Genomic DNA, 12,648 nt, shown 5'->3' with positions numbered 1-12,648 from the left:
ATTTTCTCTCAACACTTCTAATATATTACTTATATGGTTTAACAAATACTCTTTACACTGCAAACTTTCTGGCATGGCATTTGTTACGGAAAGTGCCAAAAGGCAGTTACCCTATCAATGTGTCCTGCTGCAGTAGCAAGAACTCTTCCTTTCTTCCAATCCCAAACACAAACAGTGTTTTTGGAATCCAGACCAATAGATACCAAACGCTGTGAAGAGGAGGAAAGGATATAGAAATTAGCAAAAACTTCCTCATTTTTATATTGGTTTACAAAACTTCATAAATACTCCCTCCCACCCAATCCCTTCTTATTTGCATCTTACAGAACATCAATAGTTACTCAAACCCATTGTAATTAACCAAATTTTCCATTCACTGGAGAATATTTCTCCACTGAGAAAAGAATCTATAAAGTCAGTTTAAGATAAAAAAAGTTCCATGGTATTTGGTAATAGCATGAAACCTTGCAGCTTACTATTTAAACTCTAAACATTTTTTGAGTATTATGAAATAACACTGAATAGCTATATTAATAATCAGATGGGAATTCTTTTCCACAAAAATTCCGCACATTTCATGTTATTTTAGATCTGATCCAAAGCACAACTCAAAGTCAACACGGCTTTGTGAGGGGTAGGTCATGCCTTACAAACCTTATCGAGTTTTTTGAGGATGTGACTAGAAAAGTTGATGAGGGTCGAGCTGTGGATGTGGTGTATATGGACTTCAGTAAGGCATTTGATAAGGTTCCCCATGGTAGGCTCATTCAGAAGGTCAGGAGGAATGGGATACAGGGGAACTTAGCTGCTTGGATACAGAATTGGCTGGCCAACAGAAGACAGCGAGTGGTAGTAGAAGGAAAATATTCTGCCTGGAAGTCAGTGGTGGGTGGAGTTCCACAGGGCTCTGTCCTTGGGCCTCTACTGTTTGTAATTTTTATTAATGACTTGGACGAGGGGATTGAAGGATGGGTCAGCAAGTTTGCAGACGACACAAAGGTCGGAGGTGTCGTTGACAGTGTAGAGGGCTGTTGTAGGCTGCAGCGGGACATTGACAGGATGCAGAGATGGGCTGAGAGGTGGCAGATGGAGTTCAACCTGGATAAATGCGAGGTGATGCATTTTGGAAGGTCGAATTTGAAAGCTGAGTACAGGATTAAGGATAGGATTCTTGGCAGCGTGGAGGAACAGAGGGATCTTGGTGTGCAGATACATAGATCCCTTAAAATGGCCACCCAAGTGGACAGGGTTGTTAAGAAAGCATATGGTGTTTTGGCTTTCATTAACAGGGGGATTGAGTTTAAGAGTCGTGAGATCTTGTTGCAGCTCTATAAAACTTTGGTTAGACCGCACTTGGAATACTGCGTCCAGTTCTGGGCGCCCTATTATAGGAAAGATGTGGATGCTTTGGAGAGGGTTCAGAGGAGGTTTACCAGGATGCTGCCTGGACTGGAGGGCTTATCTTATGAAGAGAGGTTGACTGAGCTCGGTCTCTTTTCATTGGAGAAAAGGAGGAGGAGAGGGGACCTAATTGACGTATACAAGATAATGAGAGGCATAGATAGAGTTGATAGCCAGAGACTATTTCCCAGGGCTGAAATGGCTAGCACGAGGGGTCATAGTTTTAAGCTGGTTGGTGGAAAGTATAGAGGGGATGTCAGAGGCAGGTTCTTTACGCAGAGAGTTGTGAGAGCATGGAATGCGTTGCCAGCAGCAGTTGTGGAAGCAAGGTCATTGGGGTCATTTAAGAGACTGCTGGACATGCATATGGTCACAGAAATTTAAGGGTGCATACATGAGGATCAATGGTCGGCACAACATTGTGGGCTGAAGGGCCTGTTCTGTGCTGTACTGTTCTATGTTCTATGTTCTATGTTCTATGTTCTATGTTCTATGTTCTATGTTCTATGTTCTAAAGTATTTAAATTAGTTTCCTTTTACACCTAGCTGAGAAGTAGGAGTGAAGCATACATCTTGATTCCATAACATTCCATAGCTGTAAATATTTACAATGACAAGATTTGGCAAATCAACAAAATTAAACCATTTGTATTTTACACCATGAAGAAATGGATATTTTGTACAATTGCTAAAGAGAATAAGTCATCAGGAGTCCGCACACTATAGTTTTTGTCCTGGGAAGAGGGTATGTGGTAGTCAACCTAAGGATTTATCGGAATATTTACCGGATAGTCATTCAAATGACAGTGTTTTAATTTCAAAGGATATAGGATAGTATTGGGTACAGACAGCTGAAGAACCTCATTTATTATGGCTAAATTGCATACTGAGAATATCACTACATAATCCCAACATCCACAATCTAATTATAGCAGTTGAGGAGATGGCGCTAACAAAATCAACCACTGACGTTCCATGTTAAAGTATAAATTAAATTCAATCATAGATAGAGTTGATAGCCAAAGACTATTTCCCAGGGCAGAAATGGCTAGCACAAGGGGTCATAGTTTTAAGCTGGTTGGTGGAAAGTATAGAGGGGATGTCAGAGGCGGGTTCTTTACACAGAGAGTTGAGAGAGCATGGAATGCGTTGCCAGCAGCAGTTGTGGAAGCAAGGTCATTGGGGTCATTTAAGAGACTGCTGGACATGTATATGGTCACAGAAATTTGAGGGTGCATACATGAGGATCAATGATCGGCACAACATTGTGGGCTGAAGGGCCTGTTCTGTGCTGTACTGTTCTATGTTCTATGTTCTATAATCAGTTCTAAGTACTTTTGTGTCACAACAATGAATTTCAAAGAATAAAAGTTCTAGTGTCCTTTAGTTGGTGTCTCAACCTATTTGAGATGCATCTATATCTAAAATCAGAGATGGTGATGATAGGCGACAACTTATACACTTATTTGTGGATCCACTATTGGCTTCACTGCACAAGGGGCAACAAACGAAAACACATGACTGACTATGGTTGAAATACCGGTCTCAACCCCATTGTAATTGAGCCCAAATCATGAGATATACATTAAGCAAAGGATTGAGCATTTCTCTGAATATCAGAACTGCCTTGGAAATTCAAATAGGAAAAAAGATTGTTTAGCTTTTTCTATGCCTAGCATAATTGTGGAACTTGAAAACAGACAGGTGAGCAGGGACCAAAAAAAACTTCCAGTTGGAAGCCATACTTAGTTAGATTTACACTGTACCGGAATTATGAACTGCCTTCCTGTTTCAATAAAGTTAACAGATAGTTTGAATAAGACTTCATGTATAGACTGCTAATAATTTAGAGCAATAATATGGGAAAATCTGAGATGACAGAAATGGAAAAAAATTGGATAGTTCTAATGTAGGCTGTTTAGGTGAAAGAAAGGCACAAGGAAAGGCTGTTAATCAATGTAATCACACTGGCTTAGAAGTTTTTTTTTCTAAAATGACATGGAGAATGCATTAATGATGCACACAAGTTTGGAAAACTTAAAAAATTACACAATAAAAAGTAAGCAAGGTTATCTAACATATTAATGCGAGCAAGCAACACAATGAAATACTAAATAATGAAGAGTCAATTTATAAAATATAATTTATTAGATTTGTGCTAAATCTTCATACATTCCTTCCATATTAGTCTAATTTCCATTTTTTCATACATAACACGGTAAGATGAAAAGTCTAACTAGCATGTCAGTTACTTACCTGGCCATCATGATCAAAGGCCAAGCAGGCTACTCCATGTGTATGAACATCTTTCAGGATGGATATCGTCTGCACATTGTAGGTATCCCACACACATATATGTGGCTCCTTTCCCACTTGACCTGTTGCAACTAAAGTTCGTTCTGGGTGCAACGCTAAACTGTGGATGATTACAGAAAGTATATTTTTGATAACAATGTAAATCAAAACATCAGCTACAAAGATCTTTGGTATTAGTAATAGAACCAAATTCTTACTAGAAAATAATCATTCTCATTGGATTCCCAGAGGAGATCATGGATGATTTAGGGCTATTTTTATCTCTCAGCTCATCGTTAAATTACGACAAGCATGTCAACTTAAAAACCTGTGGTCCTTGAAATGCCATAGCAACCTTGGATAACCTGCCCAGTAGTGTGATTTAATGGCTCACAATCATGCATGTGCTAAGTCAGGAGAGAGGTAACAACTTTCCTTTTCATTATTTTCGCTGCTGCAGGAACTTCTGCTGTCTGTGTGCAACAGTGACACCTGAAATGAATGCTTGGAATGGCATCAGCGCAATAATCTATATGTAAGGAACCTCCAAATGGCTGTGCAAATTAAGGGAGCTTTCGATGGTAAATACTACTTACTTCCCTGGAAGGGTGCAAATTAGCACCATTCAGGATGAAAGAGTCCATTTGATCAGCACCCGATCCACCACCTCAAACATTCACTTCCTTCACTGCCAGGGTACAATAGCAGTACTGAGTATCATCTATATGATACATAGGAACATCTGGCCAAGTCACTTACTACTATACCTATAAAACATGAAGCCTCTGACATCTGATGGACAAAGGCAATGGGTGCCTGGGAATACCGCTGGCTTTATATGCTGTTCCAAAATCATACCCTCATCCTCATCTGGAACCACACCATTGTTCCCGCACTGTTGGGGAGTGAAAATTCTGGAAACCTTTTTGCTAACAGCTCTGTGGGTGCAACTGTACATTAGGGGCTACAGTGGCTTTAGGCACCAGTTCACTACATCTCTTAGGTATGGACAGTAAATAATGGATTTGGTGACAGTGGTTACCTTCCATGAATAAATTAAAATAATAATCAGCATGCCAAGCAGAACTACAAAGATTTATATAGAATATTATCACATATTATTTGTTTACTTCCAGAACATGGTTTTAAGTACGTCTGGAATTTTCACCACTTGGATCGTATATTTTGTTTCCTGCTTGGAAACTGAAATCCCAGAAGAGTTTTGCAACATGAAAATCAAGGACTGCATATTTCTGAATATTGCCATATCATTTTGTTTTGCTTTGAAGCAGCAAGGCAGATAAAGCGATACTGAAAGTCCTTTGGGTTAAAGAAATTCTTCCTAACAACAGCTCTCTGATAGGTTGAGCTGCTGATTATTTAATACTGTAAGTGCCAGGACAACAGACAGAGAAGCATATGGAGCCTGCAAAGAGAAAATTTCCACCTCTGTCTTTTCATGTGGGTAAAAGAAAGAAAACCAAGAAAGCTTAAAGGGAACAACTCTGACAAGAAAGGACCTAGGTTCACCAAATCAATTATCAAATAGAAAAATGATTATAACAGCACAGATAACAGCATGTTTTCATTGTTAAAAATAAAAGATACCCCTGAAATCTAGACTTTTGAGCTTAGGAATTTTGCTTACTTGCCCTATGCTTCTTCCATTCATTATATCTGTCAAACTTTATGACTGCATGTGCATATGGGCCTGCATGTATGTGCAGATATTTGAAGGAGAATAGATCAAGTTGTGCAGCAGTAGTAGTAGAAATCTTTTGTATTTTGGTTTTGGTTAATTATGTTACAATAAACAAATATTTCTGGTAAATGACAAAACCTGGTGTGAATTGCATTTTCTCCTGAATTACAGTCAGACAGGCAAATTGGTCTTATTGGTAATTGCATTTTGGGATGGCTTGTGAAACAGTGGGGCATGATTATCAATGCACATTTCCCAGTTCAGTCTTTATGACTATTGTAAAATGACTGACTAAGATGCTGCGGAAAAGATTAACGCACAAGGTAAGATGACATGGCATTAGGGCTAATAGATTAGCTTGGATAGAAGAATTGGCTAACCAACAGAAAGCAGAGAGTCACAATAACCGGGTCTCTTTTTAGTTGGCAAGCTGTAATTAATGGGTACCACATGGTTCAGCCTTCAAGGCCCCAACGATTTACAATCTATATTCATGACCTGGATGCAGAGATAGAATATACCATTGCCAAATTTTTGGATGATACTAAAATAGGTGGGAAAACAAGTTGCAATTAAGAATAAGAAATTTACAAGTAGATATGGATAGCGTAGGTGAATAGTCCAAATGTTGTTGATGGAGTTTAACGTGGATAAGTGTAAGTTTGTCCATTTTGATCAGAAGAATAAAAAGGCAACTTATTATCAAAGTGGAGAGAAAATTCAAAATATTTCAGTGCAGAGGGATCTGGGATTCCTCTTGCAGAACATTAGCATACAGGTTCAGCAGATAACAGGAGGCAAAATTGGATTTTGGCATTTATTGCCAAAGGAATGTGCACAAAGCTAGAGAAATGTTGTTGCAATTCTACAAGGCATTAGCGAGACCACTTTTAAAACATTGGGATCCCTAATTAGAGATATAGCTGCATTGAAGGCAGTTCAGAAAAGTTGTACTAGATTAATTCTAGAGATGAAAGGCTTTTTCTATAAGGACAGTTTGAGCAGTTTAGGGCTATACTTGCTGGAGTTTAGAAGATTGAGAGGAGATCTAATTGAAGGAGACAAGACCCTTAAGGGAATTGGCAAAACAGACATCAGCAGATGTCTGGAGAAAGAATCTAGAATGATAGGTCATAGATTCAGACTAAGTGGTGGCAAATTGAAAACAGAGATGAGGAGGAAATTCTTCTCTGAAAGGCTCATGAATCTGTATAATTCACTACTCCAGAGTGCAGCAGACACTAGGACACTAAACAATTTCAATGAGGAGATTTTTAATTAGTAACAGGTTGAAAGGTTATGGGTAGAAGGCAGGAAAGTGTGGTTGAGACTGAGCTGAGATCAGCCACAACTGTATTAAATAATGGAACAGGCTCAAGGAACTGAATTGCCTATTCCTGTTCCGGGTTCTTATGATTATTCAGCCCATTAATCACAATCAAAGAATGTAAGATTTAACAAAAATCTCCAATATTAAAACATGGATTTTGGACAGAATCCAGGACTTTCAAAATGTTTAAAACCAGAAATGAAAGCAGCAAAGCATTTTTTTGCAGAAAGATGTATGAAAGGGTGGTGTAGTCAAGGTAGTTGTGGAGTCAGTGGGTTTGAAATGGATATCACTGGTGAGTCAGTTTCTGGAGATGGAGGCAGAGAGTTCCAGGAGTAATGGGGGAGGTGTCAGAAATGGTCCAGGAGAATGATGGTAGAGTGTAATGTGTTAGCAACATTGATGAACTGCTCGAGCTCCTCATGGGACTACGAGACAGTGCCGATACAGCTATTAATATAACAGAGAAAAGGAGGTGACAGATGCTGCCTCTGCCTCATCAGCTCCTGCCTCTGCCTCATCAGCTCCCAGGATGAGGCATTCCACTCCAAGTCTGACTATGCCCGTTTCTTTGTAGAATTTGTGGAACAGTCCCTCTTCTGCACCATCCCTCACCTCTTTCTCCCTTCTATTGATAACTGTATCAGCACTGCCTCATGCTTCCACAAGGACCTTATGCAATTCATCAACTTCAAATTTCACTCAAGATACTAGTTTGCAGAACAACATTGACACTTTACCAATGTTGTTGTTGCCATTTTTCAGATGAACTTTTAGCAGCGATTACTTCTGTCTTCAAGTGAACATATCAGATCAGCATACTTGATGAGCAGCAGGGCAGTTCCATTTGTATCTTGGCGAATATCTCTGCCTCAACCAACATCTCTAAAGCATTTTACAGAAAAGAACACAAGCACTGCGGATGCTGGAAATCAAAACAAAAACAGAAATTGTTGGAAAAACTCAGCAGATCTGACAGCATCTCTAAAACATATTAGCCAATTGCCTGATGTTTTGCTGTGCACAAACTGGATATTGCATTTTCCTGCATTAGTGTTCTCTGTAATGTTGGGGTCAGCTCGTTAGTCAGATCTACCTCCTTTTGACATTTTTAAGATTGCACAATTCAAATTTAAGTACACTCAATGTCTTAATTCTTCTCAAAACAACAGCTTAAGATTCCTAAATTCGTACAACAGCTGGTCAAAATGTCACTCAGTCATATAAATAAACTGTGGCCTCAACATGCTAAACTTCAACAGTCTCAACTTCTGAAAACATGATCTCACAAACTCTCATTTCTACCCTCAGCTTTTTCCACTGATCAGTAGTGACTGCTCAAATTCTATGCATTAAATTAAAAATCTTTAACCTTGTTTGTACTCTAAGTTGCACACGCATCCTGTCTCAAATGCTTTGTTCCTCAAAATTTTGTCTTTCTCCCTAAGTAGAGTTGTTATCGTCTCAATCCCACTATTGAGTACAACTTACATAAATGGCTACTCCATCAACTCTGTGAAAAGCCAAGGTTTTGAGACATCCTTTTAAAACAATCTCTTTCCATTCGAGTGTCAATTTTCTTCGTACTGATTTGATAAAAACCTTAAGATGTTCATTACACTTAACACACTATATTAATACAAATACTTCATTTGGTTTTGAAAGACAACAAACTGACTTTTATGCCAAAAAAGTCTGAAGATTTCTATTTGATTTAAAGAGAAGTGCTTTGAAAATCTCAAAAAAATACAGTTTCTCTAATAAATTACAATCACTATAGTCCTCACCAAAAACAAGGGTCCCAACATTAACTCCAGGAAATTTCAGTACAAACCTCATTCCAGCCTGAAAAATAACACATTAACTATTACTGTTTCATACCCTTCCATGTTGCTAGAGACACTTTTGCTACATGAGCTACAACTTTTCTCAAGTTGCATGGCTCTGTGTTGAATATTACTTGGAAGCCCATGTGCACCATAACATGCTTTCCCTCATCAAATGCTCTTTGTTACCAGTACAAATAAAAACTCTAGCAAGTTATTTTGAAGAAAGAAAGAAAGAAGATCAATACAGCACAGAAACAGGTCATTTGCCTCCCCCCACCCCCATGATTGTGCTGACACATGACATCTTTCTAAACTGAAAAACTTCTGCCTTTACACAGTCCAAACCCCTTCTATTCTCTGCTTATTCATGTATCTGTCAAGATGCTTCTTAAAAAGTTGTATCCACTTCTACCGCCACCTCCTCTGGCAGAGTATTCCAGGCACTTACGATCTTCAATGTAAAACAAATGCCTCCCATATTCCCCCTTTTACCTTAACCCTATGTCCCCTAGTAACTGACATTTCTTTTCTGGAATAAAGACTCCAACTATCTATTATATCCATGCTTCTCAATTTTGTAAAGTTCCATTAGATCGCTCATTCAGTCTCAGAAGTTGAATTGAAGAGAAACCAAGTTTGTCCAGTCTCTCCTCATAGCTAAAGCCCAGCAAACCAGGCATCATTCTGGAAAACCTTTTCTGTGCCCTCTCCGAAGCCTCCACATCCTTCTGGTAATTGTGGCCAAAACAGTACGCAATGTTCTAAATTTGGCCTAACTAACTAAAATTCTACAATCGCCACAACATGACTTGCCAATTTCTATACTCAATGCCTTGACCAATGAAGGCAAACGTACCATACGCCTTCCTGACCACCTTATCCACTTGTGTTACCACTTTCAGGGAACTGTGGACCTGTACGCTTGAGTCCATCTGTATGTTAATGCTTTAATGGGGCGTGCCATTTACTGTATACTTCTGTCCTGCATTAGACGCACTGAAATGTATCACCTCGCACTGGGGATTAATTCCCACCTGCCATACCTCTGCTCAAGACTCCAACCTATCTATATCTTGCCGAATCATCTGGCAATCCTCCTCAGTATCCATAGCTTCACCCAATCTTTGTGTCATCTGCAAACAAACTTATTTGGTTTATGTTGCAAACAACAGGGATACCAGCACTGATCCTTGCAGAAACCACTGGTCACAGATCTCTAGTCAGAAAAACATCCTCCCAATCTACTCTGTCTTTTATGACCAAGCAAGCTCTATATCCATCTTACAGCTCACTGTGGATCCCACGTGACTCCATCTTTTGTAACAGCCTGCCATGAGGGATCTTGTCAAAGGCCTTGCTAAAATCCATAGAGACAGCGTTCACTACCCAGCCTTCATTGATCATCTCTGACACTTCATCAAAAACATCAATCAAGTTTGAGGTATGACTTTACTCACACAAAGCCATGATATCTATCGCTAATAAGTCCATATTTTTCCAAATGTGAGTTAATCCTATCCCTATATAATTATCCCTATAATTAGCTCCAATAATTTCCCTACCACTGAGGCAAGGTGCACTAGCCTGTAATTTCCCAGATTATTGGTGTTGCTCTTCTTAAACAAAGGAACAACATTGGTTATTCTCCAGTCCCCTGGGACCTGTCCTGTGACTCAAATGGATACAAATATTTCATACAAGAACCCAGCAATTTCCTTCCTCACCTTCGTCAGTATTCTGGGATAGATTCCCATCTGGTCCTGGGACCTTAAGTATCTTAATGTTTTTCAGAAGGCCTAACATCTCTTCCTTTTTAACATCAACATGCCCTAGGATTATCAACATGCCCTAGGATTATCAACATGCCCTAGGATTATCAACATGCCCTAGGATTATCAACATGCCCCTCTCTAAATTCACCATCCACCATGAACTTCTCTTTTGTGAATACCGATGCAAAATATTCATTAAGGACCTCACCTATTTCCTCTGGTTCCACACAAATTCTCTTCTTAGTCATTGAGTGGATCTACCCTTTCCCTCACCACCCTCTTACTCCTTGCACTTCCCTAGTTGGACAATTTACACATTGCTTCAAGAAATCCTCCCGGAGACATGAAACAACCCCATACCCACTCCCAAAATCCAAGCTCCTGACACTAAGGGAGTCCTCATAGAGACAGGAGAAGTTAAAAGCCCCACAACAATCCTGTTGCTTTTACGTTTTTCCATAATCTGTCCACATATTTGTTCCTCTATCTCCCAATAGCTGTTGGAAAGTCTTTAGTGCAATCCCAAAATAATTGCACCTTTCCTATTCATGAGGTCTACCCACATGGCCTCACTGGTTCAACCTTCCAAGGTGTCCTCCCCCAGTACAGCCGTACTATATCCCCTAATCAGTAAAACAACTCCCCATCCCTCTTTATCTTGCCTGAAAGATCTAAATCCCATAACATTAAGCTGCCAGTCTTGTCACTCTCTCAACCCAATCTCTGTAATAGCTACAACATAGTTATATGAACTAATCCAAGCTCTAAGTTCATCTGCCTTACCTTTCATGTTGTTATGATTTTACCCAACATACCCATGTTGACTCTTCCAAATCAATCCACATTTTACCATGTGACTATAATTCTATTCTGAATAATTGATTCTATAGGTTCTCACACCATTAACATTAGACCAAATAGTCTGATTGCTGGGCCAATCCATACAATCTTTGTTGATCCGAGGCATTGTGTGTAAAATTGTCCAATCCTCTAGCACCTCCTTTAAAAAAAGGGAAGATTGAAAGATAATTGCCATTTTCACTTCCTTCACCATTCTTAGACGCATTTCATCCAGTCCTTTATCAATTGTAAGTAACAATAACGTATCCTATACCTCCTCATGAGTTTTAAATTCTTCTAGTGACTGCGTAATGTAAAATGTTCATTTCACACCTCTTGCCTGTAAATGGTAAGTTTCCTGCTGGTCTGTAGCCCAGCTGGATAGTGTGCCACTGTCACCACTGCGGACGTCAGATTGGTCTTGGGGGAGTCAACTCAAAGGAAAGTGATGAGCCCAGACAGAGTCTCCAGCGGAGCACCTAGATCCTGTGCAGACCAGTTGGCAGCGGTATTCACGGACATCTTTAACCTCTCCCTCCTACAAGCCGTAGTCTCCATCTGCTTCAAGAAGGCCACCATCATCCCAGTACCAAAGAAAGCACATGCAACAAGCCTTAATGATTACCGCCCAGTGGCTTTGACTTCCATAGTGCTTCAAGAGGCTGGTCATGTCCCACATTAACTCTAGTCTCCCAGCCTGCCTTGCCTCTACAATTTGCCTACCAATGTAACAGGTCCAAAGCCAGCACCATTTCCCGAGCCCTGTGCTCATCTCTGGTACAGCTGGACAATGAGGATACCTACGTCAGACTCCTGCTCATCAACTACAGCTCCGCCATCAATGCCATTATCCCATCCAGACTGATCTCAAAACTGAGACCTACGTTTTGGCTCTACCGTCCGTAACTGAATTCTCAGCTTTTTGACCCACAGATTGCAATCAGTGAAGATAGACATCTGCACATCCTCCACAATAACACTCAACATTGGAGCCCCCAAAAGAATTGGTCCTCAGCCCCCTAATGTACTCCAAATTCCAAATGAATGCCATCTACACATTTACTGATGACACCACCATGGCAGGACAGATATCAAACAAACAATGACGAAGCTGAATACAGAAAGGAGATAGAGAGCTTGGTGTCGTGGTGCAAATGACAACAGCTTCTCTCTTAACAGCAGCAAAACTAAAGAACAGATCATTGACTTCAGAAAGAAAGGAGAACTACACCATCCCCTCACCCCCCGACCATCTGCACCAATGGAGCGGAGGCTGAGAGTGTTGGGAGATTCTAGTTCCTAGGAGTGATGATAACCACCACCTGTCCTGGTCTTCCTGCATAGATGTGATGGTCAAGAAGGCACAAAACACTTTCTTTTGCAGACATCTCAGGAAATTTGGCACGTCCACAAGGATCCTCACTAACCTTTACTGATGCACCATTCAAAGCATACTGTACAAGTGCATAACAGCTTGAT

The 12,648-nt window shown here is 40.0% G+C and overlaps 1 protein-coding gene across 5 annotated transcripts in view; it reads right to left on the bottom strand.

The window, feature by feature from the left end:
- The window catches only part of eml5 (EMAP like 5), a 222,168-nt gene that overhangs the window by 191,041 nt on the left and 18,479 nt on the right, over positions 1 to 12,648 (bottom strand). For all 5 annotated transcript variants that reach the window (XR_009446227.1, XM_048538474.2, XM_048538475.2 and 2 more), the window contains exons 2-3: positions 3,658 to 3,817; positions 111 to 209 (exon numbers count right to left, since the gene is read on the bottom strand). Coding sequence is in view for 4 of the 5 variants with exons in the window: in XM_048538474.2 (XP_048394431.1) it covers positions 111 to 209; positions 3,658 to 3,817 (259 nt within the window). In the remaining variant the exon portion in view is untranslated. The remainder of the gene's footprint in view (positions 1 to 110; positions 210 to 3,657; positions 3,818 to 12,648) is intronic.

This window comes from Stegostoma tigrinum, chromosome 10, assembly GCF_030684315.1.
Source record: "Stegostoma tigrinum isolate sSteTig4 chromosome 10, sSteTig4.hap1, whole genome shotgun sequence".
In the NCBI taxonomy this organism is placed as follows: domain Eukaryota; kingdom Metazoa; phylum Chordata; class Chondrichthyes; order Orectolobiformes; family Stegostomatidae; genus Stegostoma; species Stegostoma tigrinum.
The sequence above is the reverse complement of the archived record's forward strand: the minus strand, read 5'-3'. Positions and strand labels throughout refer to the sequence as shown.